The sequence below is a fragment of the Alosa pseudoharengus genome, unplaced genomic scaffold, assembly GCF_046254945.1.
Source record: "Alosa pseudoharengus isolate Yale_2024_CS ecotype anadromous, Long Island Sound unplaced genomic scaffold, YU_APseudo_1.1 YU_APseudo_1.1_scf_2, whole genome shotgun sequence".
NCBI lineage: Eukaryota > Metazoa > Chordata > Actinopteri > Clupeiformes > Clupeidae > Alosa > Alosa pseudoharengus.
The window spans coordinates 47,228,150-47,254,178 of record NW_027468663.1 but is presented as its reverse complement, the minus strand read 5'-3'; the positions used below and the strand labels follow the sequence as shown (position 1 = coordinate 47,254,178).

The 26,029-nt window shown below is 44.9% G+C and overlaps 1 protein-coding gene across 1 annotated transcript; it reads right to left on the bottom strand.

The window, feature by feature from the left end:
• Positions 1–310: 310 nt before the first annotated feature.
• On the bottom strand, positions 311–22,758 carry st6galnac5a (ST6 (alpha-N-acetyl-neuraminyl-2,3-beta-galactosyl-1,3)-N-acetylgalactosaminide alpha-2,6-sialyltransferase 5a). The gene is made up of 5 exons (XM_076293306.1): positions 22,684–22,758; positions 21,720–21,932; positions 7,200–7,612; positions 1,781–1,888; positions 311–575 (listed from the first exon to the last, which is right to left on the bottom strand). The coding sequence occupies exons 1-5, from the start codon at positions 22,696–22,698 to the stop codon at positions 311–313; spliced, it is 1,014 nt and encodes a 337-aa protein (XP_076149421.1). The 5' UTR covers positions 22,699–22,758.
• Positions 22,759–26,029: the final 3,271 nt, after the last annotated feature.

Below are 26,029 nucleotides of genomic sequence, written 5' to 3'. Positions count from 1 at the left end.
TCAAACGATAGGATGACACAAAGTCAAGTACAAAACTCAGTGCAGAGGTCACAGTGTGGGCCACAGTCAGCATGTCCCAAGCGAAGATGGGAAGCCGGGATCTCCAAACCAGCCTGGACAACATTCGTCCAGTTTTAGGCATTCAAACTGAGACAAAGCGATAGCCAATGGGATTGCTGCAGACAGACACCAGATGACCAGTTCCCCCTGTGTCTGTCTGCAGTGCTGTCCATGAGGCTTGACCCCCCCACCCGCCCCACCCGCCCCACCCAGAGCCTGTCAGAAAAGGGGCCAAGAGACGCCCATCAGGTCACGTCTCCTGAACTCCTGATACGATGGTGGGAGTGGCCGGCGTGTCCAGGGCTGTCTGGTTTTGGGACAGGGGTGGTGGGCTCCAGTCGGGCTGATAGAAGTGGATGTCGAACGTCTGGGCCCACTTGGCGAAGACGCGCTTCTCGGTGATGAAGCGGTGGTGGCTGCCGCGGCGACCGCGCTCGTGGGAGATGTACATGGCACACTCGTCTGGCCCCCGAGGCTCGTAGTAGTGGTAGGGCACAGAGGGATGCTCCGCCTCTCTAGAGGGACCGAGAGAGAGAGGGACACGGATTACAATAAATGTGAATGTGAATGTGTGTGTGTGTGTGTGTGTGTGTGTGTGTGTGTGTGACAGAGAGAGAGGGAAATGGATGATAATGAGAGGGGTTAGAGTGAGTGTGTATGTGTGTGTGTGTGTGTGTGTGTGTGTGTGTGTGTGGGTGTGTGTGTGTGTGTGTGTGGGTGTGTGTGTGTCTGTGTGTGTGACAGAGAGGGAGGGAAATGAATTACAATGAGAGGGGTTAGAGTGAATGTGTGTGTGTGTGAGTGTGTGTGTGTGTGTGTGTGTGTGTGTGTGTGTGGCAAAGTGACAGAGAGAGAGAAAGGGCAGAGAGATTGTAGAGTGATGAGGATGCTGGTTTATTATGCCCAAGCATGGAGAAGATACTGACGGATGGCCTTAGGTGATGTGTTTAACCTGCATTGGTTCAGGGGATCAGGAGGACATTACAGCTGTTGTAGTGAGAAGCTAATAACCTATTAGGAGGGCACTGAGGCCAAATGGGAATAAAATGAACAATTTCACACTGGTGCCAGGGTAAGGCAGTTGCCAAGATATGTGCTAGGGGATGTAAGTGAAAAATTTCACACTGAATTGATAATGTCCAGAAAAAATAAAAGGGTAGACATTAACTCACTTTATTATTTCTTAATGGCAAAAAAATCAAAACATCGAAACAAAGTCATATCACTGTCACTATTCAGTCCCGCAGATGCAGATGAGGCATGTCGCAATAAACATCTGGAGACAACGGATGAGGTAGAGACAAACCGTGGGTGAGAATGATTAGCTAAATGTCACACTGGAAATCTCTGAACTAATCCAATTTGAAGGCACAGCACAAACTAATCCCCTGATCCAAACTACAGGAGAAAAAAACAGCAATAACAAAGTTGTGGGCAAGTTTAAGACTGACAGCCATCCTTGTTTCCACTGGATTTCATCAGATTCCAATACCCAAATCAGCAAATTGTCCCCAGATGTCCATTACTGTAACACAGCCTGAAGGTCATGTCTGACCCTGTGAGATGTGTCATTATTAAAAAGGCACACACACACGCACGCACGCACACAGAGTTGCTTTATATTCCCGTTAAAAAAAGGGCCCCAGCACTGTCACACTGTGCACTGTGTGTATGCCACATCCTGTGTTAATGACTGCCTGTGTGACAGACTTGGGCTCACCTGCAGAAGTCTGGAGGCACCATTCCATAAACATTGATTCTGTCACACAGCTCCAGAGCTATGGTCATGGTGAACCAGCCGGTGCTCAGCCACGAGTTCGAAATCCGCCTTCAAGAGAGAGAGAGAGAGAGAGAGAGAGAGAGAGAGAGAGAAAGAGAAAGAGAGAGAAAGATAGATAGAAAAGAGAAAGGAAAAAAGAGAGGGAGATGAGTTGCCTCAGCTGACTGTTATTGACAGAAGGGATGAATGCCCTGCGACACTCCCAACAACATCCTGTCCAATAACAACTCAGTCATAATGCCTCTCTAATGCAATGTGCTACCGTGGCATAGTGGCACACAAACAAACACCTTTTATGAACAGGGCCTCCAAATGTGATTGATTGACAGGAACTGATGGATCGTAAATTACTGCAGTCAGTTCTCCATGTGGCGTTTGTCACATTAATAATATAACGCAACAGATGGCAACAGGCAGGCTCATGGTACATTCTGGCATCGGTACAGTATATGCCCACATGAAAACCCAGAACATGCTGCAAGCACAATCTTCTCTATAATAACAGCTTTTTGATGTCTGACTAATATTATAAAGTAATATTTGAACTCACTGTATAGCTCATTCTGTGCAGAAGAAAAAAAGATGGCTAAAAAGCACTAATCGTAATCGTAATCGTCTTTGAGACTCACAGCGATACCTCTCTATTCTGACTGCTAAAATCAGCAAAAGAAGGTTGTGTACTGTCAAATTATTTTTGTGTCTTTAAGCAGGAATAGCAGATTTCCACTGTTGTTGATCAGCTGGGTGTTGTCTCTCCTGTGTCTTTGAACTATGGAAGACATCTTTGCTAACTACCTGTTTTCCTTCCACCTACTGTAGCAGATAAATAGTTTAAATGTTTTAATTCAGGCTGTGTATTAACAAGAATCTGTCAATATGATACATACAGTATCATGATACAGGCTTTAACATATTGTGAATATATGACTGCATATATTGTAACTATTAATTAAAAATCAGCATCATGTTTTTGATATAGTAATTTATATAGTATTGCAAAAATAAAATATCATCATATGAAAGTGTATCGATTTCATTTATTTTTTTATATACATTATTATCAATGAACCAACATTTACCTATGTGACAATTTGAATGCATAAAACAGAAAAACATTAGTGGCACACAATATTTGGAATAAATTATGTTTTGAGAGCTCTTTCAACAGTGGCTCATATTTATTCTTGAAAGCGCCTCTAGCATAATGCACTCTATTCAGGGGCAGCTTATTGTTTGATCTCTGTTTACAGGAGGAATTCAAACCCCATGACATTTAATGGCAAAGTTTTCCCTGCTATATGAGATATGCTTTTTTTTGTAACAAAGTTACTTTCATTAAAGGCTTGCCATTTTCTTTGTTTTTACAGGGGCTTGCCAGACTCAATTTGCGGAAATGTCATTTTGAAATGGTTGTTATTTTAAGAAAAGCAAATGTTTATATACCCTCAACTGTCTTTAAACCACTAGTCTTTGTAACTATGGAGAGATGTGCGATTTTGCCAGAGAAGAAGAAACCATAGGCTCTCTGAACCAAGGTTGTGTTAAATTGATGGCATTAATTTGACATTTATTTGGCATTTGATATTCTGTCTCAACTTGAAACTAAGAACAACAATCCAAATTGTTTTGCAGTTGAGTGCACTGCTGTAATTAAGTCACACGTTTTATCCAAAGTCTGTTAATTGTACGAACGTCTGGGTCAAACAGATTACTGAAAGAGACTGACGCACAGATTCATTACACTGAAGCATTCCAGTAGGCCACAGAGCATAGCAGGAGAACAGAAGGAGCTAATTCAGGCAGGTGCATGAGTTGATGTGAGCGATATGCTCTGCGCCTCTCCCCACTGCTTCAGCAGCTCTCTCATGTCTGTTTCATCACAGCTCCAGGCCTTTACTGCTACTGTAAATGCTGGAGAATTAGGGCACAGTCAAGCACTTGCCACAGGGATCAATTACCAAGGCCCCAGCCTCCATGTTAAAGTTTCATGAGTGGAGCAGGGAATTAACACCGAATCAGCACTGATCTGACTGCACCCTTTTCCATTATATGATGGCGCACTCACAAGATCACGGCCTGCCTCTTCCCAGCTCTACATGGATCCAATTTAGTGTCTGTCTATTAGGTTCGTTAACCAGGGGACGAGGAGAGCATGAGCATTGATAAGAACAGGGAGTTGTATACGCACGTGTGTGTGTGCGTGTGCGTGTGCGTGTGCGTGTGCGTGTGTTTGTTTGGCTGCCTGATGTGCCTGTCCAACTTGGGCTGGATTCCTGCGATGTGGCACCAGGAGCAGAGGAACATTTTTAAGCACCGGAGCTTTGCTCTGTCCGCTGGCCACTCCTGACCTCCTCCCTGCAGCTGTGTGTCTGTGCCTGGGAGAGGACAGGCTGCTCGAGTCCACCAAAGGGTGTGGAGCGTTAACTGGCCAAATGGGCCCCCCGGCCTCCCCGCGGCTCTCTGCTGGCACTGGTTCTCTGTCGGCTCCCACCTCTCCTCTCCTCTCCTCTCCTCTCCTCTCCTCTCCTCCTGTGCTTAATATTCTGGATCCTCCCCAGGTGTAATCAACCTGCACTTTCTGCCACATCCAACTCCAAAAGCATTTTACCTTTACAGTGAGGTCCAATAGAGGCTTCAATACAGGCACTTCTCTCTTTCTCCTTACCTTTCTTTACATTATTCACTTTCTTTCCAACTCTCGCCTGCTCTCTCTCTCTCTCTCACACACACACACACACATACAAACAGACACACACAGATATACATACTGTACACACACACACACACACACACACACACAGAGAGAGCCTTTTCAAACAGGTGATCTCAAGGAGCCTGACTGCAGGCTGTGGCGTTTGGGTGGCCCTGAGCTTGTTATTTGTGGATGATCATGCCTGACAGAGCCAAATTCCTGCCCAGTTCTTTGGGAGAGGACGCAAGGCCGCCTCGGCAGGATGGTCATGGTCCCTCTGTTCGGGGTAATACATAAAAGATAACTGCAATTACAGAGGTCATCCGACCAGAAAGCTACAGAGCAGCTTTGGGTGCTGGTTCCAGGAGTTATTGGTGGCCCTAAGCACCGTAAAAAGCACAAAACTAAATATTTAAAATAGATTAATAAAAGGAGAAAACTCTGTTCAGGGCCAAGTTTTTTAAAGAAAAATCACCTTAATCTACTTTCTTGTGAATAGTTTTGTTTTTCCCCAGTTGATTTTTCTGAGTCAAACAAACATGTGCATCACCACCGGCCTGAAGAAGCTAATCTACAGTCCAAGCATTTCATGTCAGAGCCACTGACAGGCTTCTCCATAAATGGATTATTGGTGACCTGGAGCGCTGCATCCAATAACCAGATGATTATTTCCTGGGGGTCTAGCACAGTATAAATCCTATTTTGTAAATACATATCCGTGTTTTCCTTTTTACTGGCCTAATAGACAGAACATATAAAAATAATGTCATAATAATCATTAATCTTATGGAGGAATGTTTCTTATGTTAGGCAATGTTTTTCGTTTAGGTAAACAAGCCTGAGCCTAAAGGATCTAAGAAGCCAAGATAAGTCCTTCTCTTTGGATGGCAAGCTGACTGATGCAGCAAGCTCTGTCTCTGTGTTCAGAAAGTAAACACATTCTTTTGATTACCAAGATGAGAGGAAAACTAGCGGTTGACGATATAATGAGGTGGAAAAGAAAAGTAAATAACACCATAAGCATGTTAATGCATGGTCCAGCCTGGGGTGCCAGCACAAGGGTTATGTAAAGGCCTGATTGCACTAAACAAACTTACTTGTTTACCTTGCATACTTGCTTTGTTTCTGCAAGTAATCACCAACCCATCCATAGAGGATGGCAGTGCTTAGTACTTTATTGACATTGCATTAAACATTCACTTGGGTGTGGTAAATGAAATCACAGAAGATTCAAGATGTAATCTGCATCCATTGTTCGAAAATGGGCAAATGAGTGTTTGTACTTCTGTTGAAATACCATCAGGGGCATCCACTTTTGAGCCATATTCAGACATTCAGCAAGACCTAAATACAATTTGCATAAGGATTCTTAAATTCATATACTGTACCTCTTAGTATTCAGTTCTGAGACCACCACAGACACAAAACTACACTGTTTTCCCAAAACAGTTTGTATGTGTGTGAGCGGGGCATGTCAAAACAACTTCTGACAGGCAAGGTTTAAACTTGAAAGTGTGTCAAATGAACAAAAGGAGCAACCTTGTCAATCCTGCACTGAACCGACTTTGACATGCGGCTTTGGCAGCTTCGGCTGGGTTGCACCGACACGCTTTGCATACTTCTCTCCCTTTTATCACAGTCCTTGTATTCTGGTGTTTTGTCTTTGTCCTAGAGGGTAAATCCATTTTCATTTTTTTGAATATTATGCCAGAACAGAAGTGATGACATAGAAATGCACGGTGGATGTGTTCCATTACTCAGACAACCATAATGGCCGAGGCCTAACTGAGAGTGAGATTTTAATGGGCAACTGGGGCTTAGTGCAGTTAGTGCAAGCCCACTGCTGTGAATGAACAATGGTAGGCTAGATAGAAGGGTGATAATAGCCAAAACCTCTCTCTCACACAGACAGACAGACAGACAGACAGACATACACACACACACACACACCAGGTACTATTAAAGTATGTCTCATAATTCAGTCTGGAGCTCATTCAAAACTTGCACTGTGTAAATTAGACAATTATCTCAGTGGTCAAAACTCCAGTGAATTTAGCACCTCAGAGTCCAGATACTTCACTAAACTCATTTCCATATCTTCTGAATCTCATCTCCAGTCAATGTGTTACCTGAACTGACTGGACACAGCAACCCCTCATGTGCTTCGTTAAGCTGCACTGAGCTCAGTATCTGCTATTTACCTCAATTTCTCTTTCTCTCTCTCTTTCTCTCGCTCTCTGTCTGTCACTCTGTGTCTGTCTGTCTGTCTGTCTGTCTGTCTGTATCTCTCACCCATTTAGAGAACTAAGAGAACTGACCTCCTGCAGATGTTTGCTATCACAGCACCTTCAGGTTCTATTTGCTGCACAGCTGTCCAAAGAGAACATCAGTAGAACACGGATGTTGCAGACACAGATGGCTGCAATCACATTAAACTGTACATTGTCATTGCCGAGATGGAGCCACACTGTCCTCTTTGTGTAGCTATTCTTCACTACTTGTAATCCTACCAATAGTATAATCCTACTGGTTTAGACTTTTCTATCACTTCTCACAGAAATATCGGACTGTTGAAGCATAAACAGAACTCTCGGTCAACCACGTGATAGAATAACACGGGACACGCAGGACCTTGACCGACCGCCCCACCCACCCCTTGACCTTTACCTGTCCTTGCCCGTCTCCTTCTTGAAGAGCTCGTCGAACTGCAGCATCTTCTGCCAGGAGATGATGTAGACCTTGAGCTTGGGCAGCACCTGGTTCATGAGACGCAGGTTGTTGTAGACGAGGCCCTTGCCGTCGCGCCGCATGTAGCTGCTGGGCCCCCAGAAGATGAACACGGCGTCCTGGCTGGCGTTGAGCAGCTGGTGGCGTCCGCGGAGCACGCGCTGCATGCTGGAGTGGGCCACCACGCGCAAGCTGGTGCGCCGGCCCACGTCCCCGCCGTAGGTGCCGCCCGCCGGCGCGTCGTTCATGCGGATGACGCACTCGGCCGCGTCGATGTCCGTGCCGCGCCCTCCGCCCGTCAGGTGGCCGGAGCTGGTGACCAGCGCGCAGCTGTTGCAGTGCATCTTGAGCGGCTATGAGAGAGAGGAGGAGGGAGAGAGGGTCAGTGTGGTGCGGGTGGACTCCCGCTACGGCTACTTCCACTCAGCAGGAAGAGATGCAGACAGCAATGGCTTACAAATAAACCATGTAGCATTCAAAGCATTCATTCAATTCAACCTAGAAGATCGACAGTTCCTGCTGGTAATTTTTTAGTGGAGAGAGCTCTTTGTGCGATTACTGACTATTACTCTATGGGCCAAACATTCATGAGTCAGCTCAATGCCATGCCATAGTTCATGCAGAAGTACATTGCTTGCTGATAGACTTTGCACTTTACACGCCATTTGAATCAAGGCCCTATAACTGTAACTTCTCGAGTGTTAAGTAGCAACCATTACCTCCTCACACTCTGAACACTCGGGCACTTTGGAGAGAGCTATGACTAGCTGATTCAGCTCCAACACACAGCTAAATAAAGTCTTCCGGAGGTTGAGGACGATCTCCAGGAACAAGCCTGGGTACCCCTGGGCTATGAGTTCCTCCTTTACATGGCAAGGAAATGTAGAAGAAGCATAGTGCTCAGAGATTCCCCTCAATAAATATGCCATTTAAAAGTGAACTCGCAACTCTTTACATGAGGTGCACACAAACACACACACATCCACAAACACCATAGCTGACCACACACACGAGAGCAGTATATTTATAGAAATGCTCTCATGTATGAGATTAAATACTGGAAAATGCTGCAGCCATTGAGTGGGGCTCCTAGACCTGCAGAGCCTGTCAGCAAGGTTCCTCTGCACAGCTGAACAGCGCACATGCACCTGAACCAACCCCCCACCCAGAGAGAGCACCTCCTCCCTCTTTCCCTCACACACACACACACACACAGAAGCCTGTCTGAGGTTAGGCTATCTGCTCTCATAAGAGCTCCCATGAATCATTCCCAGGCCTGTATATATGGCCGCATTGGTATTCCGCCTTTGATAAGCGCCGGCTAATATGGATAAGGGGAGCAGGGGGCCTGGTGAGACAGGATAAAGGGCCGGCTCTGGGGCTGTGGGGAGAAAGGGTTGCGTCTGCTCTCTCCCCCCGCCCCCCCGCCCTGCACCACGCCACCACGACGCAGCGCTGTTTAAGTCAATGAGATGCAAAAAAGCTCCACGCCAAAGCTGCTCAATTTGTCCTGGATGATGGCATCTGCTATGGAGGCTGGGGGGAAAAATGAAAAACAACAACAACGAAAAAAACTCCATACAAAAACTCTAATAACAAATGGTGATGGTGTTCTCCCATGGATCGGCTCTCCCTTAATGGCGCATTTCCACAAGGGGACGGGGAGCCTCTCCTGGTGTGGCGGCTCAATCTAACGGAGAACTCATCAGGTTGGGGGCCACAGGGGGAGGCGGCCTTATTTATGTGTGCATTACATGTGTTTACAGTCGTACTTCTTGATCGAAATACAAGCATAGAAATGCTAGGGTGGGTGTGAGGCTGTGCGCCTATGTGTAATTAGAGAGAGGTTGTATGTGCATGCTTTGCTTTGTTTGTGTGTGTGTGGTGAGAAGTTGTATTCAATTGTGTGTGTGTGGTGCCAGGCTGTGCAAGTGTGTGTGTGTGTGTGTGTGTGTGTGTGTGTGTGTGTGAGTGAGAGAGGGTGTGTGTGTGTGTGTGTGTGTGTGTGTGTGTGTGTGTGAGTGAGAGAGGGTGTGTGTGTGTGTGTGTGTGTGTGTGTGTGTGTGTGTGAGTGAGAGGGTATGTGCGTGTGTGTGTGTGGTTGAGCTGCTGCACTGACATGATGCTTAATGAAGGGGGGAGTTAATGAGGTCCCTGAGGCTTGCAGCAGAGCACAGGCGCCTTGCACCTCCCAACTCCTACCTATCAGGACAAAAACCTCTCCTGGCAGACACACAGACAGACACACAGACAGGCACACAGACAGGCACTCAGACAGGCAGAGTGGGCTGGGGGCAGTCGGGGGGACGGCGGGCAAATCTCAGTCATGAGGAGACAGTTTAGGCGGGTTTAAAGTGAGCACATATAGGCCATTATCCCTGCAGACCTGATGTGGGAGGACAGCAGATGCAGAAGCAGCAAAGCTTAGACCTGATCTGAAGACTTGATCCCGTCCATCCTCCATGTGGCATGCTGGCCGGCTTTCAGACTTGCTGAGAGCACCAAATCAGCCTTATCTGTATTCAGCTGCTTATAGGTTAAAAAAAAAAAACCTTCCAGTGGAAATAGTGGCATCTGTGACAATGTGGAAGTGTCCTTCACACTCCGTATTACATATGGCGGCGTGATGGGGAGGAAAACATGCGCCTGGGAAGCCATCACCCGCAGGTGTGGAAATAGATTAACCTTGGGTGATGATACATACGACACAGGCGGCAATGTTCAGATTGGAGTCACTTTAAATACAGCTGACACAATGCCAGTGCTCAGAGCCAGCGGCAATTTTTAAAACTACAAAGCGCTCCTAATCATGCAATTTGTGCAGAAACGGAAGATATTTCAGTGTCCTCACATTCCAAGCAGAGCAAACTATTATGCTAGTTGTGGGTCTCAAAAATTGCAGTGTGGAATTTCTGCATCACTCTACACACACGCACGCCCCCCCCCCCCCCCACACACACACACACACACCCACACTGCCCCTCTGCCCCCCAACCCCTGCTGATTATGACAATGGATTCAAACATCACAGCCAGAATTGTTCACACTGCATGGAGGACATTTATGATGCTCATGCATTGAGATGAAGCAAACACATTTCCTGTCAGTGCCATGGAGTATGTAGCACACACAGGCGCCTCCTGCCTCCAGTGAGAGAGAGAACCAAAAGAAAAACATTCTTTTTCTCTCTTTCTGGTGAACAAATCAGTTCGGGGGGAAAAGACGTGTACTGCCTTAAAAAAAAGACCGCCCGTCCAGCACACTCGCGGCACACCAGCTGGGCCGAGGAGGAGATAGCCAGTGAACGGTCCACTAAAAGGCTGCAATCACATGGCACAGCAGGCCCCAGTTATCAGACCTCCCCTCCAAACACCTTTCAGCCCGTTCATTCTCTTCCACACGGACCTCTCATCATCACAAAACAGCAGTACGCCCAAATTTTGTTTCCAGATAATTCTTTTCTCTCCAGCTAATTTTTTTTCTCTTACAGCTATTTCTGCATGTCTGAATTTGGACAGCGCATGAATCATGACTACACATAAAAAAAAAAAAAGAAATCTAAAAAGAAGAAAACCAAGGAGGTGCAATTAGCCTTGACGCAAACCCGCTAATGGCAAGGATGGGAGGGTAAATCAAATATAACCCTAAATAACCTGTGTCATCGAGAGAAGGAAAAAAAAAAAAACCCACAAGATCCACATTTGCATTGTGAGAGCCGAGTACGGGTCCTGATGGGACAGCTCCGTCTGTGTGCCCGCCGCTGGGGCAGCGAGAGGAGGGGAGAGCAGCGTGGAGCTCCACGGCTGGTGCAGGGAGCTAATGATGAGGGGGCGATGAGGCATACCAGAGGGGTAGCGGGGCCGCTGAAACAACAGCAATTAGCGCAGTCCCGTCGGCCAGAAATCATTCCCCTCTGATGGCAGCCGCTGCTTACCATCCCACCATGAGATCTTAATTAGACTGTGCCACCCCCACCCCCACCCGCAACCCACACCAGCAACGCCAGTACCAGCAGCAGGTCTCTTTCCCTCTAACTACCCAAACCATTTCTCTTTCTCCCTTTAAAAAGTCCTCCAAGAACGAATGAAAAGCAGCCCAATTATTCTAGTGCAGAATACGGCGATGACCTACTGTACAAAGGGCTGATTAAAACCTGTGAGAACAGAAAGACGGCCCTTTGGAGAAGCGGGGTCCAAAGGACAGGAGGAAGACACGATGACAGGCGACAGAGAGAGAGAAAAAAACACAGACACTTTTATGGTTGCTCTCCTGACGCAGGACGGTGGGGATTTTTTCCCTTCTTTTTTTTAAGACAGCCCACCTGTCAGATGGCTTAAAGGGAGTGTCTGATCTAAGTGCGAGCTTAGAGGCGACACAAACGCAGGCAATGAAATGGAGAGCTGGGAATAAAGTGGATTTTCTGAGCAGAGGAGATCTGGCCCTGGCGGCACCGATTGATTTATCTCCTGCGACTTTGATCACGGCAGGGCCATTTAGAGGCAGCTGCGTCTCCAAAGGATCACAAGATCCCATCAGACCCCTAATCCAGCTCTCATCTCTGAGCAAACACCGCCATCTTTACACACCATCACGGCCTCCCGACTGACACTCCAACACCCGCGGTTTACTGCAGTCCATTCCATAGCCAGTAAGGTTAATGGCTGCCATTACACAGGTACGTAGTCCAGGGGGTCATATTTAATGTGCAGAATAAGGGAGACAGATGGAAAACATCACTCCCCTCATGGACAATAAGTGATTTCATCTCCCGATTTCTGCTAAGAACTCTAATATTACTCTGATCACATTAGAAACAAAATACAGCCTTCACTTACACAAAGGCATGAGTCATATAAGTAGCACTGTAAATACCAATAATGGGCAATAGTTGAAACACAATGGCAGAGAGCAATGTGCCCAATTCTTAATGTGTCCAATGAGGTGAAAATTGGCTTAGTTAGTGAAAATGACAAAGGGCTTTTTCAGAAGAGATGGTGAAAGATATAGTATAGCACACAATGTGACTAGACCAAAATTAATGTTGGTGCAGTGCTTCTCCAATCTGTGAAATGTCTCAACTCTCAAATAGTGATATCTGTTGTATCTTACATCGAATGCATATACATTTTTAATATACATATTTAACTGAGGATCATATCTATATTTTCTCTGGAAATTTTCCCAAATCTGCCAAACAAATCACCTCAAAATGCAGGGCATGTCCAGCTCCACAAGTGCCCGAGTGAGAAATACAATGTATGTGAAAACCCCATGGTAACAGCTAATTTTTCATTGTCCAAAGGAAGCAGGTTAGCCAGGTCTGCCTTTCCTCATTATTGCATTCTGCTTAGGCAATCTATAGTGTGATTTCCCCCTACCGTCAGGTCATGGGTGGCCTTTAATTGAATAATTAGTCACAGAGCCAAACCAATATGATGCCAGGAGGGACACACTGAGCCAGCGATTGTCTTACAAGTGCAAGTGCATGCAGCTTATGCTCTGCCTTTGACCAGCATTTACCCTGTGGTAGTTTGCAATAGCAGCGTAGAGGTTGTCCTATGTGTAAGGGATTGCTACTATTGGTGTGACAGAACTAGACACAGTCTCTTGGAGCTGCAGAACTTCCTGTCCTTCAGCATAACAACAACCAGCAGTCGGAGGTGGGGTGGGAGACAGCGAACAGCAAAGTGACCTTGGGGTGGACTAGCTGTCAGGTTCAGTGCGGCGAGACCCCTGCCGGTGCCTGCTGCCTCCTCCTCTTCCTTAATCAGCGCGTGCTGGAGGCTGGCCTCGTCCAGCCGCTGGGCTGCTGTCGGGTAGCACACAGCAGGCGGTGGGGAGGCGGGAGCCAGGCGCCAAGCCGATGAAGACGGCGCCAAGATGATTGCCTTGGCCTGAATACAAAAGGTGTCCCCCTTTACAATGGTGCCTGTGTGTGTGTGTGTGTGTGTGTGTGTGTGTGTGTGTTCGCGTGTGCATGTGTTTCTTTTCTTTTGAGCCTGGGATTAAGCAAGCAGCCCTGACAAGCGGCATCCGTTAAAACAAGGTCCTCAGGGGAGGAATTAGCATCCATCGTGGGGCTTATAAGTGGGAGATGGACCACAATGATAACAAGCTCCCGTCAAAGAGTGCCGTGGATGGCAGAGCACAGCTGACTCAGAGGGGGAAAAGAGAGAGAGCGAGAGAGAAAGACAGACAGACAGAATGGGAGACAGACAGGAAAGAAACAAAGTAAACTGGGTGAAAATAGACATGCAAGCAGGTGAAGACGTGCTGGAAAAGTATGCACTGCTGTTCCTATACGGCATCTCCCTCTCTTATGAGATTCCTCACGGGATCAAAAGAGTATATATACTATATAGGAGCTGAGCTAAGTATGCACTGCTGTTCCTATACGGCATCTCCCTCGGTTATGAGATCCCTCATGGGATCAAAAGAGTAGGAGCTGAGCTGAGTGAAATGTGGGAGTGGATTTGTGATTCCCGCTGCAGCACCTGGCCCACTGTATCATGATGACTAATGAGCAATGCAGAACATGAATTATGAGCAGAGGAGATGAAAACCATTTCATTAACTAATGACCATCTTCAATTTCAATTTCACACCCACATTAGGCCACAAGGACAAAGGCCAGCCACAGCCTATGGCTCCTCCCCACGCATTCACATTTTAAAAGAGCCGCAAGCCTTGTCAAAAGTGTGAATAGTCGAAATATGGTTCATTTGATAACCAAGAGGAAGAATCTAAAGAACTGAAGTTGGTGAACAGGAGCGTCAATCATTTCTAAATATCTAATATACCTCCATCATAATGGCATGCCGTACAACACAGGGCTCTGACTAGGCCAATTCTTTGAAATATGGCCAAAAAGCAGGGGCTTATTAGAAAAATGACTGCATTCAGCTTATTTCAAAAAGAGGTACCGTATTTTCCGGACTATAAGTCACACTTTTTTTCATAGTTTGGCTGGTCCTGCGACTCAGGTGCAACATATATATATTTATATATATGTTTTTTTCCTCTTCATGACACATTTTTTGACTGGTGCGACTTATACTCCGGTGCGACTTATAGTCCGGAAAATACAGTAGTTGCCCTGAATGAGGATGACAATCATTAAACCAATACGGTGACACTTGATGGGACCAGATGCACATCAGACCTTGATCTAATGCACAGCCCAGCAGTCCACATATGCATACAATTAACTGGAATCATTAGGACCAGCCAATAGTGAAGAGGTCTGCAATGCTCTAGCATGCAATGTAGCTGTAGCTGGACCAGTGGCTAAAAATACCCCAAGTGATAGAAATGCGGCTTTCCACTTCTCAACTGACAGTGAAAACAAAAGTTGATGAAATGCCAGATCCCCAGTGGAAGGTGATTCACATTGTTTTGCTGCGCTGCTTTTGTCCGAGTGGGTCACGTGTGGCTGAACAGCAGTGGTCCCAGCCAGCGCCAGTGATTAAGCCCCAGAAGAAGAAAGCCTGGGTGGCTTTAACCCTGATGATGTCGCCTCCCGCACACACCGATTTCTCTTCTCATTAGCCGCTTCCTCATGGCTTCCTCAGCGCGGGAGTCCGTGGCCGCATCACTATCCCAGCACTCACCTCTTCATCTGATAATGATAATGACGCTCATCTCCGGCGAAGGCCCGCAATTCACGGGGATAGATTTAGCCGCAGTAATTGTCTGATGGTCCAGTGCAGCATGTGGTTCTTCATTACCGAGGGGTGCATCCGCCGCACTTTACCTGCACGCTTTAATCACACAGCGGCTACATTAGGCTGCGGCTCTAATGAGTATGACTCACATTAGCCGCTGGCAATCAACTGACGCCGCACTTTGGGAATCGGGGGATTAACTGATGCAGGCGGTGATTGGGACAGAACTGCACCTTTGAGAATAGGAGAAATGAATGTGCCATGAATTGAGACTTCCAAAGTGGTTCATTAACCTCTTAGGTAATCACGGATTGCACCGTCGAGGTTAAACTGTGATTACATGTGCTTGCTCTAGTATTCAGCTACTACCACCGAACACTAGCAGCCAGCAGTTTGACTCTGTGGAGGTTGATCTCAAAGGGGTAACCTGTTTGACTGACAACAATATTCTTAGATGTTTGCGCCTTGTCATTTCTAAGCTGAACAGATAAGTTGTCTAATTCGGCAGCCAAGGACCTACTGTCTCCACCACGTTCTACATATATTTCCCAAGTGACTCACGAGTGTTTATCCTCCAACACCGAGCTTTATCCTGAATAACTGAGACTTATCCTGAATTAATGTGGAAACCCCATGGAGGTTGAAAGGATGTGCATACGATATTAAAGTATGTGCTCTCTTTACAGATAAGAACAGTGGAAGAAAGTGTCTGCAATTGCCTGTCAATGATGCTGAATTCCAAGGCGCTTAACTTTGCCGCATTGTCATATTATCTCCTCTAGGCCGAGAGAGCTGCCAACAACATCCATCAAGGGTTGTGCTCATTAGCCAGCACTGAATTGTGGGTAATGGCTGAGAGCTGTGGAAAACTTCTGTTGCTGGGATAGATGTGTCATATTTTTTTCTCCGCTTTCTGAGCAGCACAAGACATGCAGCATGCGTCCATTACTGTAAAATCCGACTTAGTAGCCTACTCCTCCCGGACAGAAACTGAGCTGGTGCCATGTAAGTAACACACTGAAATTGGTCTCCTCACCACAATCTGAAAGTACTTCAGTATGTGACAGTTCTTCTTCAAATTGATCATCTGCTGTCCTCTATGTACCAAAACAAACACACACACACTCTGCTTTGGAAAGGCTCCAGAGTGATAAGCTACCAGCTTCGCAGTTGTAATGAATGGCCTCTACATGCAAATATGTTAATAATCTCCAGGGAAATGCTATCAGAGTAAGGACTTATCACAGCCAGATCACACTGAAAACACAAATAATGGCTTGATCATTCCTTTTCTCAGCATGGGAGACAGGCTCATCAATCACTGCTAAATGGCTGGATGGTGCTTCAGGCTCACTGCACAGTGGGGACGAAAAAGACAGTTTGATGTGACTCTTTTCATCAGTTTGTTCCCCTCCTCTGCATTGCTCTGAAGCACAAGCCCACTGATGAGCTATTTGTCTTACTGAAGATATAGTTAAAAATACATCCATCACAGTTTAACCTTTCTTTGTGATCAGGACTTTGGCATGGCACCCAGGGTGAAGGGACTCAATCCATCCGACTGGCACTTTGCCTGATCTCCGAAGTGAAACAGGATGGTGGTGGTGTTGGGGGGAGGGCGTGAAATCTCATTCTAAACACACACAACGGCACGGAATTCTCCGGCGTCTTACTATTGTGCCAAGATGTATAGGTTCAGCCGCAACGCCACGATTCCCCACCCAAAAGAGGGAGCCAAGAGGCACCGTGCAAGTGATTACTCCGTCGAGGGAATGCTTATCGAAACAGAATGCGCCCTACATCCGTAATTGCTTTTCAAGCCAGCGCTGGATAGCCTCAGGCAGTGTTTTGTTTGCTACTGAAGGACTTCATAGCCGCGCTGTTGCAATGCAGAGATGAGGATGCCATAGGGACCTGGAATAATAAAAAAAAAAACTTTGTGCAACCGTTCCGCTCACGCTCTCGAGACCAATGCTCTGAGTCAGAGCACCACATCCGTCTGCCGCATTTACGAGAATAAATGCACAACACACAACAGCTCTCGCTTCCCTTTTTCTTCGTCATTTTAGTAACCAGTCAACAGAACAGGGCTTTCTTCGGATTACTATCATGACCCAAGTGAAGTACAGAAAGCATACTTTGTTTATACTAATCTCGGAAACTGATTTTTTGAAAACACACTAACCTAAAAAGAACTACTTCAGCTACAATGCCACAATGGATGTGACAAGCCACAATGGTAATAATAATAATAAGAAGAAGCTTTATTTGTATAGCACCTTTCATACACAGAATGCAGCTGAAAGTGCTTTAAATCCAATCAGCAACATATATCAGCAATGGACACAAGCCACAGCTACAGTACAATGGATGTGAGGGCAGTTATCATGCTCATGACAGGCTGCTTTGGGAATGGACTGCATTAGTAAATACAGAAAAGCAGAGCAGAGCAGAGCAGCAGTAAAACTAGTGATCTCACAGTGGACATCACCCCAACCCCTCAACCAGCTGCTTGGACAGATGCGTAGGACGGCTGGGGGTCATGGGTGTGTGCTGACCGTGTGGATAATATTCTGTGCTTAGCACAGAAGCGAATTACTGGCATATTACAAACGAAACAGCAGAACAGAGGATGTGATTCAGTATTATTTATGTTTTACATTGTAATCATTATTGTGAGGTAGGACATGTCAGTGTTGTGTGAGGTTGTGCATCTGGACATTTCACACATTTTGAACACATTGTTATAGCACACATTACATTACATTTATTCAGGCTACACCATTCTGAGCATCCCGGTAACCTATAGCAGTGGAGCTTAAAGTTTTTGTCTGGCGACCCCCTTATCTCTAACCGGTGGAGTTTGGTTTCAGATGTTGTGAGATGGGCATTGGAAGCAGAGACAGAAAATGTCTTTTCTCATAGGTAGGCTATGTCAACACCAAAGGCATTATGTCAATGGAGCCTTTGACTAAAAACCTTTAGAAAAAGGTCCTTAATCCAGACTGCAAATCATTTCGCGACCCCTCCAATGTTTTTGGTGACCCCCCTGGGGGTCCCGACCCCCAGTTTGAGAACCACTGACCTATAGGTTACTGTAACAGTCAACAAATGTATAAAACAGCCTGTCATACACCGCCCAGTTTACAGGTTTAGCCTTTTAAACCCACTGTAGTGCTTTGAACCCCCACAGTACATTCCCTTAATGGCTTTATTACAGTACAGTACATCACATGGATAATGTGTAGCTGTGAAGACGGTTTCTTCTGACTCATCCACCAAAAACATTTCCCCGGGCTCCGTTTTCCCCCCACACTTTGTATGCCATGTTAGTGGTGTTAACAGTCTTTCACGGCTGGTAAATACACAACAAAGTGAACACTTGTAAATATGTTGTATGTGTGGTGTACGCCATTAGACTTCTCATTTGGCTCTAACGGATGTAGCCATGAGGGTTCCTGTGTAAAAACAGTCACACACGTCTGTTTTGGTGCTGCAATCTTTGACAATGCGGAGCTCAAAGAAAGGTTGCTGCTTTTGCATGGATATTGAATGGCTGTAGATCTTGCCCACACTAGAGACATCAGACAGCTTGAGAATACAGTGAGGATACCCCTGAGAATCGCACCCTCCTTCTCCTCTCTCTCCCTCTCTGAGATGTTTCTTCCCCTCCTCCCTCAAACTCTTTCTTTCATTTCTCTCACACTCTCACATAGCTCTCTCTCTCTCTGTTCCTCTGTCATCTCTGGCACCCACACACACGCACGCACATGCAGACACACACACTCACACTCTCCCTCATTACTCGATCCGCTGTTCTCTTCCCCACAGCTGAATCTCTCTCTCTCTCTCTCTCTCTCTCTCTGTCCCACTTCTCCCCTGACTCTCCCATCAGTCCTCCACTCTCTCTCACTTACTCTCTCTCTCTTTCTTTCTGTCTCTCTCACCTCATCCAGATTGCTCTCTGATGCTCACTCTGTGCTTCAGGATGGGGAGGATTCAAAGGAGCAGCCATCCAGCAAATGAAATGCAGAGGGCGGCGGCATCTCATCCACCCCCCCCCCCCCCCCCCCCCCCCCCCCAGCAAAGCCCTAGCAGCCAGTCCCTGGTCCCTCATCTGACTGCTCTCCCACTGGATGGCCTCCTTTACCGTGAGCATAACAAGCTTCAGCTAGCACATCCCATTACAACATGTATGGGCCCAATGGAAGACATGAAACATAGCAAACTTGCTTAATCTCTCTCTCTCACCTGCCTGCCTCTTATGCATATACAGTAGGATAACCCAAAGAGGAGAGGGGCGATTGTGCAGCCACTGCACTGGAGCTGTGTGACTTCACCATATGCTCTCTCCCTTCAGATCTGAGGTCTGTAGGTGCAGTGTGGCAGGAGCAGATTCTCTGTCTGTTCCCTGTCCACCATTGTGAAATTTGCTCAATGATACTTCAGCTCAGATTGCTATTTTGATGAAGTGCCAAGGCAAGGGTGGTGCAGGAGGAAACCAATTAGCTCACATATGTGGAAGGAATATTACGGGATTCTATCTAAGCAGTACAGGGGAGGAACGATAAAGTCTTCCTGATTACCATTTCAAACAACCCGCTCATGGTAATCCTCTGTGTTTGGTTCATCGCTGTTTAATATGTAAAGTGTGTATTATGTTATTGGCAAGGCTCCAAAAGGATGGAGATTTCAGTGTAACAAAAATGGAAAATGCTTGTATTCAGGTCAAATGAGCAAGATGAATCTTGAATGGAAAGACAGCCTTCCTCTTGCTCGCTTAGGGAAAATATGTGCCACTGACATTTCTCAAGACTCCACATTCAATGAGGATCTGTCTCATAATGTAATTTACCAAAGAAGTAAATGTGTGCGGAAACACATCATAAAATATTACAGAATACGACATATGTCACAGCTTTTAAAAAACTGAAAATTCACAGTAATCCTAGTCACAGCCATCAAGAACACAATATTCATTGCTGACCATCCATTTGAAAGCTTAAAGCTTCTTAGAGGTTTATATCGGATGAAACGCACTTTGATGCATTCCCTCAGATTTAAAATGTCCAGTTGCTTTTTTACTGCCCCATACCCTTACTTTGTTGAATAAAGCACAAGTTGCAAGAAAGCTATTTCAAAACAGGGCTTTGAGACAAGGGGTGTTTTGAGTTAATATTTAATCCAGCAAGACATCAATTTTAAATGGTCACAAAAGAGAGGCATTCAGCCATACTGGGCTGCTTAAGTCTGTCCAGGGCTCAGCTCAAGCCAAGGACTACCCCTCCACATCACCCCAGGATGTCAGTCAGTTGCACCAGTGGCTTCTCTCTACTGAAAGGGCTGCCTGTTGGATGCCGCTTTTAGCCCAACTGGCCAGGAGCTTGTCTTTTTGTGAATCTGCAGCTAATTGGCCGGTTTGTTTTGTTGACCTATTAAGTGACTTGGAATGACTTGGAGCTACACCAGCTGTTTGTGGACTGGCTTGCAGGACTGTTTGTCTGTCTCCCCAAACACAGAGACACTCTCAGTCCCTCTCTATCACTCTGAAGGTCGTCCCCCGTGGACAGACCCAGGTGACCACATGTTCCCTTGTCACTCCAACCACAAAAGATTTCACAGCTGCTCATCACCTTCCACCACCTGGCCTCACCTTCCTGTCACACACACAAGAGGCGAACGACACTTTGTTCCTCATAAGGAATCATTCAAATTGCAATGCAATTACTGTCCTGGTGGGAGATTTGGTGTGGAGGAAGGAGTCTCATTTGCATCTGCAGGCTGTAATTTCTGTGACAGGTGAGTATCAGTTGAGTTTAGTCATGCTGGGTCAAGCTAAATTGTGATTAATGGGTATGTGGGCAAATCTTCCTGGGGTCTGTGAGAAGAGAGCTATAGAGTCTAATTCTTCAAAAACATGCTCACAACAGCATCCAACACACGGCGTCTAATATAAATTGATACAGTGGCGGCGGAAAAGCCTCTAGCCTTGAACTCCGCTGCTGGTAAATTTTTAATTATCGGGGCTCTGAGCATACAGTAACTCATCAGCTCGTCTAAGCTTTCTCACACAGTAGTTGTAGGCTACACCAGCATTAAATGAAATCATGAGCAAGAGCTTATCACATTGAAGCCACTCTTCCATGTACTCTTGTGCTACATAGAGCTTTTCTGTGATTATTTATTTATTTCAAGTGTCTTGATTATCTCTTGATCTGTTAATCTTAAATAGCACAATGTCTATGACCAGAGGTCAGTTACTGCTTACATTCATCCTGGCCACACAAATAAACAGTGGTTTCCAGTGTTCCAATTTATGCATTGCTAAGGTAGAAATATAATGCTGTATTAAATATGGGAACATTATTACGTGACACTGATATTATCACCTCAAAGTAGAATGGTAATGGTTAGATAAAATAATCATTAAACATCTATGGTCTTTCCACACATTTAACACAACTTTGATATTTGTGACAGCAGGAAATTATTGGGAAGCATCCATTTCACAAAGATTAATTGCACCTGAGAAATGCTTTTTACACAGACCTTGTTCTGATTTTTTGTCACGGAAATGTTGCTGCTAGGCGCCTACAAGCTATTTAAAGACACTAGCAATATATCACGACACACACACACACACACACACACACACACACACACTAATTGGGTCTTTATTCTTCAGTCGCAGTTGTCTGTATCGTTGTATCAAATGTATATGTAGGCTCTACTTTAGAAACGCACATCACATTCGAAGCCGAAGCAAAAGGGTTTTATGGGCGCTTTCCCTGCTCACCTTGTGGTCAATGATGCTGTTGTATCCTTGCAAGACTGAGGGGGGAGATTTGTGCGCCTTGACAGGTGTACTGGGGGACAGCTCACTCTTACGACTCGACGCATCGTTCGAGCCCCTTGAAGTGTTGCTGCTACTGCTGCTGAAGCTGGCGTTGTACACGAAGAACAAACTGGTGCACATGGTTATTGCTAAAAACACTGCTACCCCATGACGCTAAGAGAAGAAAAAGAAACCCACACGAGATCCGTGTTAAATTCCTCTCACATGTGTACAATACATGGTATGATCAAAAACTAAACACATCTAAATCTCTTTTAGCTTTCAGTTATCATTTCATTAACACTGTCAACCACAGAAACAGAAAGCGTGTGTTCTACGTTAGTAGTTATTAACCACTGATAATGTTTTCAAAGACATTTTGTATATAAACATTGGATGATGACAGACATGTTTAAGGTATCTGGTTTGAATGAAGTGCTTCTCAAAAGCTAAAAAACAATAGGCTAAACTTTACAACAATACGCGTTTTCCTTAACACAGGTTAGTTACCGGTTGCTATTCCTCATATTTCAAACAGGTCTATTTCAATTACTCGAACATTTCAGCTGCCACACTTTTCGTGCCCAACTCACCAACATATTTTAAAATACGATTACATTTAGTCGATGACATTTTTGCAAGCAACAGAATTTGTTCTCCATCCTAAATAAATTTTTGGGACAAAAGCTATTTTTTCCTCATGTCTAAATATAGGCTGTTCGCTCTACCAAAACTCTCCCCAAGCGAATCTAGATTAAAGATAGGTTCTATTGTTCCAGTCAACCTAATCCTCTTTTTATTGTTTTATGAAGTGAAAACACAAAACACATGTCCAATAACAGTTTCTACAAGAACAACCCCGCTGGTACCTGTGCGCCCTTAGGAAAATACCATCCCCACACAATAGTTATATTAGAACTATTACCATAGCTGTCTTCATTTTTCGGCGCGCTGTTATTCCACTGATTTGCGCATGTAAATCCACTTTTCCGCACAGTACTATGTGAGATTATTCTTACTTAAAATCTCCATCACATCACATAACATCAGCTGGAGAGCTAAGGCAACGCGCTCTACTCCTATGTCAGATTAGCGTTTGTACGAACACAGCCTAAACCCATTCTTATCGCAGAATTCACAAACCAGGGGCACAGAGCAGATGCCGTCTGCTGTAAGACCTCATGGTCTTAAAGAGCATTGTGTTCCACTGACAAACGGCACACAGTATTTTCGTGTTACTCTGTAAGATAAACAGTTAAGATCCCTACTTAGAAAGGTTCAAGGAAATATTTATTTTATGTGAATGGGTGCTCATGGGGATGTGCCATTTTACAAAAAATATTAATTGCTGCTTTGCGTGGTTTCAGAGCAACCACACACCATCCATTTTCAAATCCCACATAATGTAAGAAACACTCTTCCCCCAAACACAAACTCATCACATTACTTCGCCAATTTATATCGCTTTAGGTATCACTGATTATTTATATCTTTATTCCATGTCTGGTAATTCATTGTCAAATTTCAGCAAAGCAAAAGCATGCTCAGATTTCTATTTTCACACAGACCTTCATAATCTTTTTTCAAGCCTGCACACAAAAGTCTCAAATGTGAATGTGAAAATGGACACATATGCATGCAGTCATTTCAGCCAGACCTGCTGATGATCCAATAAATGATGTCCCATTGCTTCTGTGTTCCTGCTTATATAGGCCTACATAGCATTTTGTTTACATTGCTACAATAGAAAACTCACATGCCTGTGGCAGAGATGGGGAAACTTAAGTCTGTGTCGTGTCTGTGGCCATCCTTATTGGTCATCCGTATTTCTGACAAGTACCTCACAGTTATTGTTCAAACATAATTGAAAATATATAATAACCTTATACCTTTGTGGCTCATTTAGCAAATGCCTACAATTAGATGCAGCAAGAACAGAGATTTTAAAAGCTTCCACCATTCCACTTATGAAAGTTACATGAGAATCTGTCGTCAGTGACCTTGACCTACAAAAATACAATGGAAAAATCCCACAGCACCGGAGTGACTAATTTTGATATTGAGAACTGAAGAGCAGAATGAAGGTCATAGACAAACTGTTCTCTGGCTGCGGTTGCTGAGGATATTCTCTCCATCTCTCTCTCTCTCTATTTGTAAATGTCTCAGTGGCAAAGAGGTAAACAACCAGGTAACGAGCTGCACAGGCAGACAGCACCTCTGTCTAATTATGGATGGTTCTGCTGTGGCCCGCAGACACCAGGACTCAGAGGGTCAGACTTACCTCCGGTCTCCTCGACAGACGCTCCACTCACTGATGGGATGTGTGAGGAAAACTAGAGGAGTCACTGGCAGGAGACTTGCCAAAGGCAGTTGTTTAGGCAACGGGAAGTTACTGGAGGCCTTTTAAAACAAACAGCCTGCCATAAGAGAGCAACATTAGTAGGACTTTGATACATCAAAGGCAGACTGATAAGATTAATGTTTAATGATTAGGAAATATTTCATAATGTTCTGCCTATTTAAGTTCCTCTTCATGACACTGTGCAGTGAGTTTTGTCTGAGCCACTAAACCTCCTCAGACAGAGAGGATTGTATGTGCTACAGTATAAGATTCAGCAGACAGTGTGTTTATGGGTAAGTCCTAAGATTCAGACTAACTGGCTCCTTGTTGTGTGTATGGCCTACATGTTGTGTATGCATTCTTTTATAGATGTCATGAGTCTTAAAGTATGCAGGGTTATCCATGATTAAAAGACCTATAGATCTATACGAGCAGATGAACGTAGTGGAATGATGTGTTGATATCATGTCTTCAGGTGGCTTAGAGATAAATAAAAACCCAGTATAACACAGTCAATTATACTACCAAAATGCATTAAATAGTATTTGAACAAGCCTGTTACCACTGTCATTGCATGGCTTTTTGGTCATTTAATGGCTAGTTTTCAACCAAAACTCGTTGCTGCGGGTACAAGAGATGGTTAAGGAAAAGGGAACGGATGACGCAGAAAATCAGCTAATAACAGTGAATTCTATTCATAGCATTAATAATGAGAATCCACAGTGAGTTTTATCAAGCAATTCTCTGTCAGACATTTTTGTGAAAAGTAATTAAAGGTTACCTCATTAAGATTTATGCTAAGAAAAACAAGTGGATTCAGGACAAGGGACCTTTAATAGCACAGCCAATTAGAGTAGTCTTTTAAAAGTCATTTGTCCTCCTTCAACAGTCTGATTCATTTTCCACCCATAGAAAAATCTAAAATAAATAAAAAAACCCTAAAAAAACAAAAACAAATTCCAATTAATTTGGGCATTTAGTCTTCGAAACAGATACTTCATTACTATCCAATAAATGGAATACCCAATAAGCCACAATGACAGTATACTATAAAATCCAGTATGCACAGCACCTGCATCCAGTGTACTGCCCCATCCCTATGCTACTATGAGTTGGCTGCCAAGGACTTCTTATGTGCCAGGTCATAAACTTCTCCTTCTTCTTTTCTCAATTTTGTCATCTCTCTGATGGCTGTCACGTGTTATTTTTAATCTATAGTATACTAACTTGCCTGTCTTCTGACTTTCTGTACCAGGACTATTGCGTTTAGTGCCAATGGTTTTGACTGTTGCTCCTCTCCATAATGACTACTGCATAAAGGCAATTGTTACAATACCTAATTCCATCCTTTCCTTACATCTCTTTCTTTTCTTCCCTTCCCACTTTAGATTGTCCACTGTGGGGTGTTGCTCCAGCTTCTCCACTGTTCCATTCAACTTCCTCACCTCTCCTGCCCAGCTCCATCTCCAGCGGTCAATGTTATACTACACACTATGTAACACAAACAGACACAGAACCCTTTAGAAAGGTCATATGCTTTCTGCTGCCTACTCCCACCTAACAATTGCATCCAAAGTAGCCTACACACTGCCTGCAGTGCATCATACACACACATTTGGATTGCCACCCTGACCTCCCATTTCAATTAGGTTAAAGGTAAAGAAAGGTTAATATAAAGGTTAATACAATCACAGTCATTCACTCTTTCTATTAACAGGAATCCCATGAGCACATTAACATCACTAATATGTTGTAAGGCCATATTTGTCTGCTGTCATTACCATCCTGCCTTACTATCTCCCTTTCTACACCCTGCAAACACATCCCTTATGTATGTCAATAGATGTATGATTGCTTAATCTACAGTATGTATTAGTTCTTTTCCTGCCTATGCCCCCCCCCCCCCCCCCTTGTGTCCCTCATCTTGGCA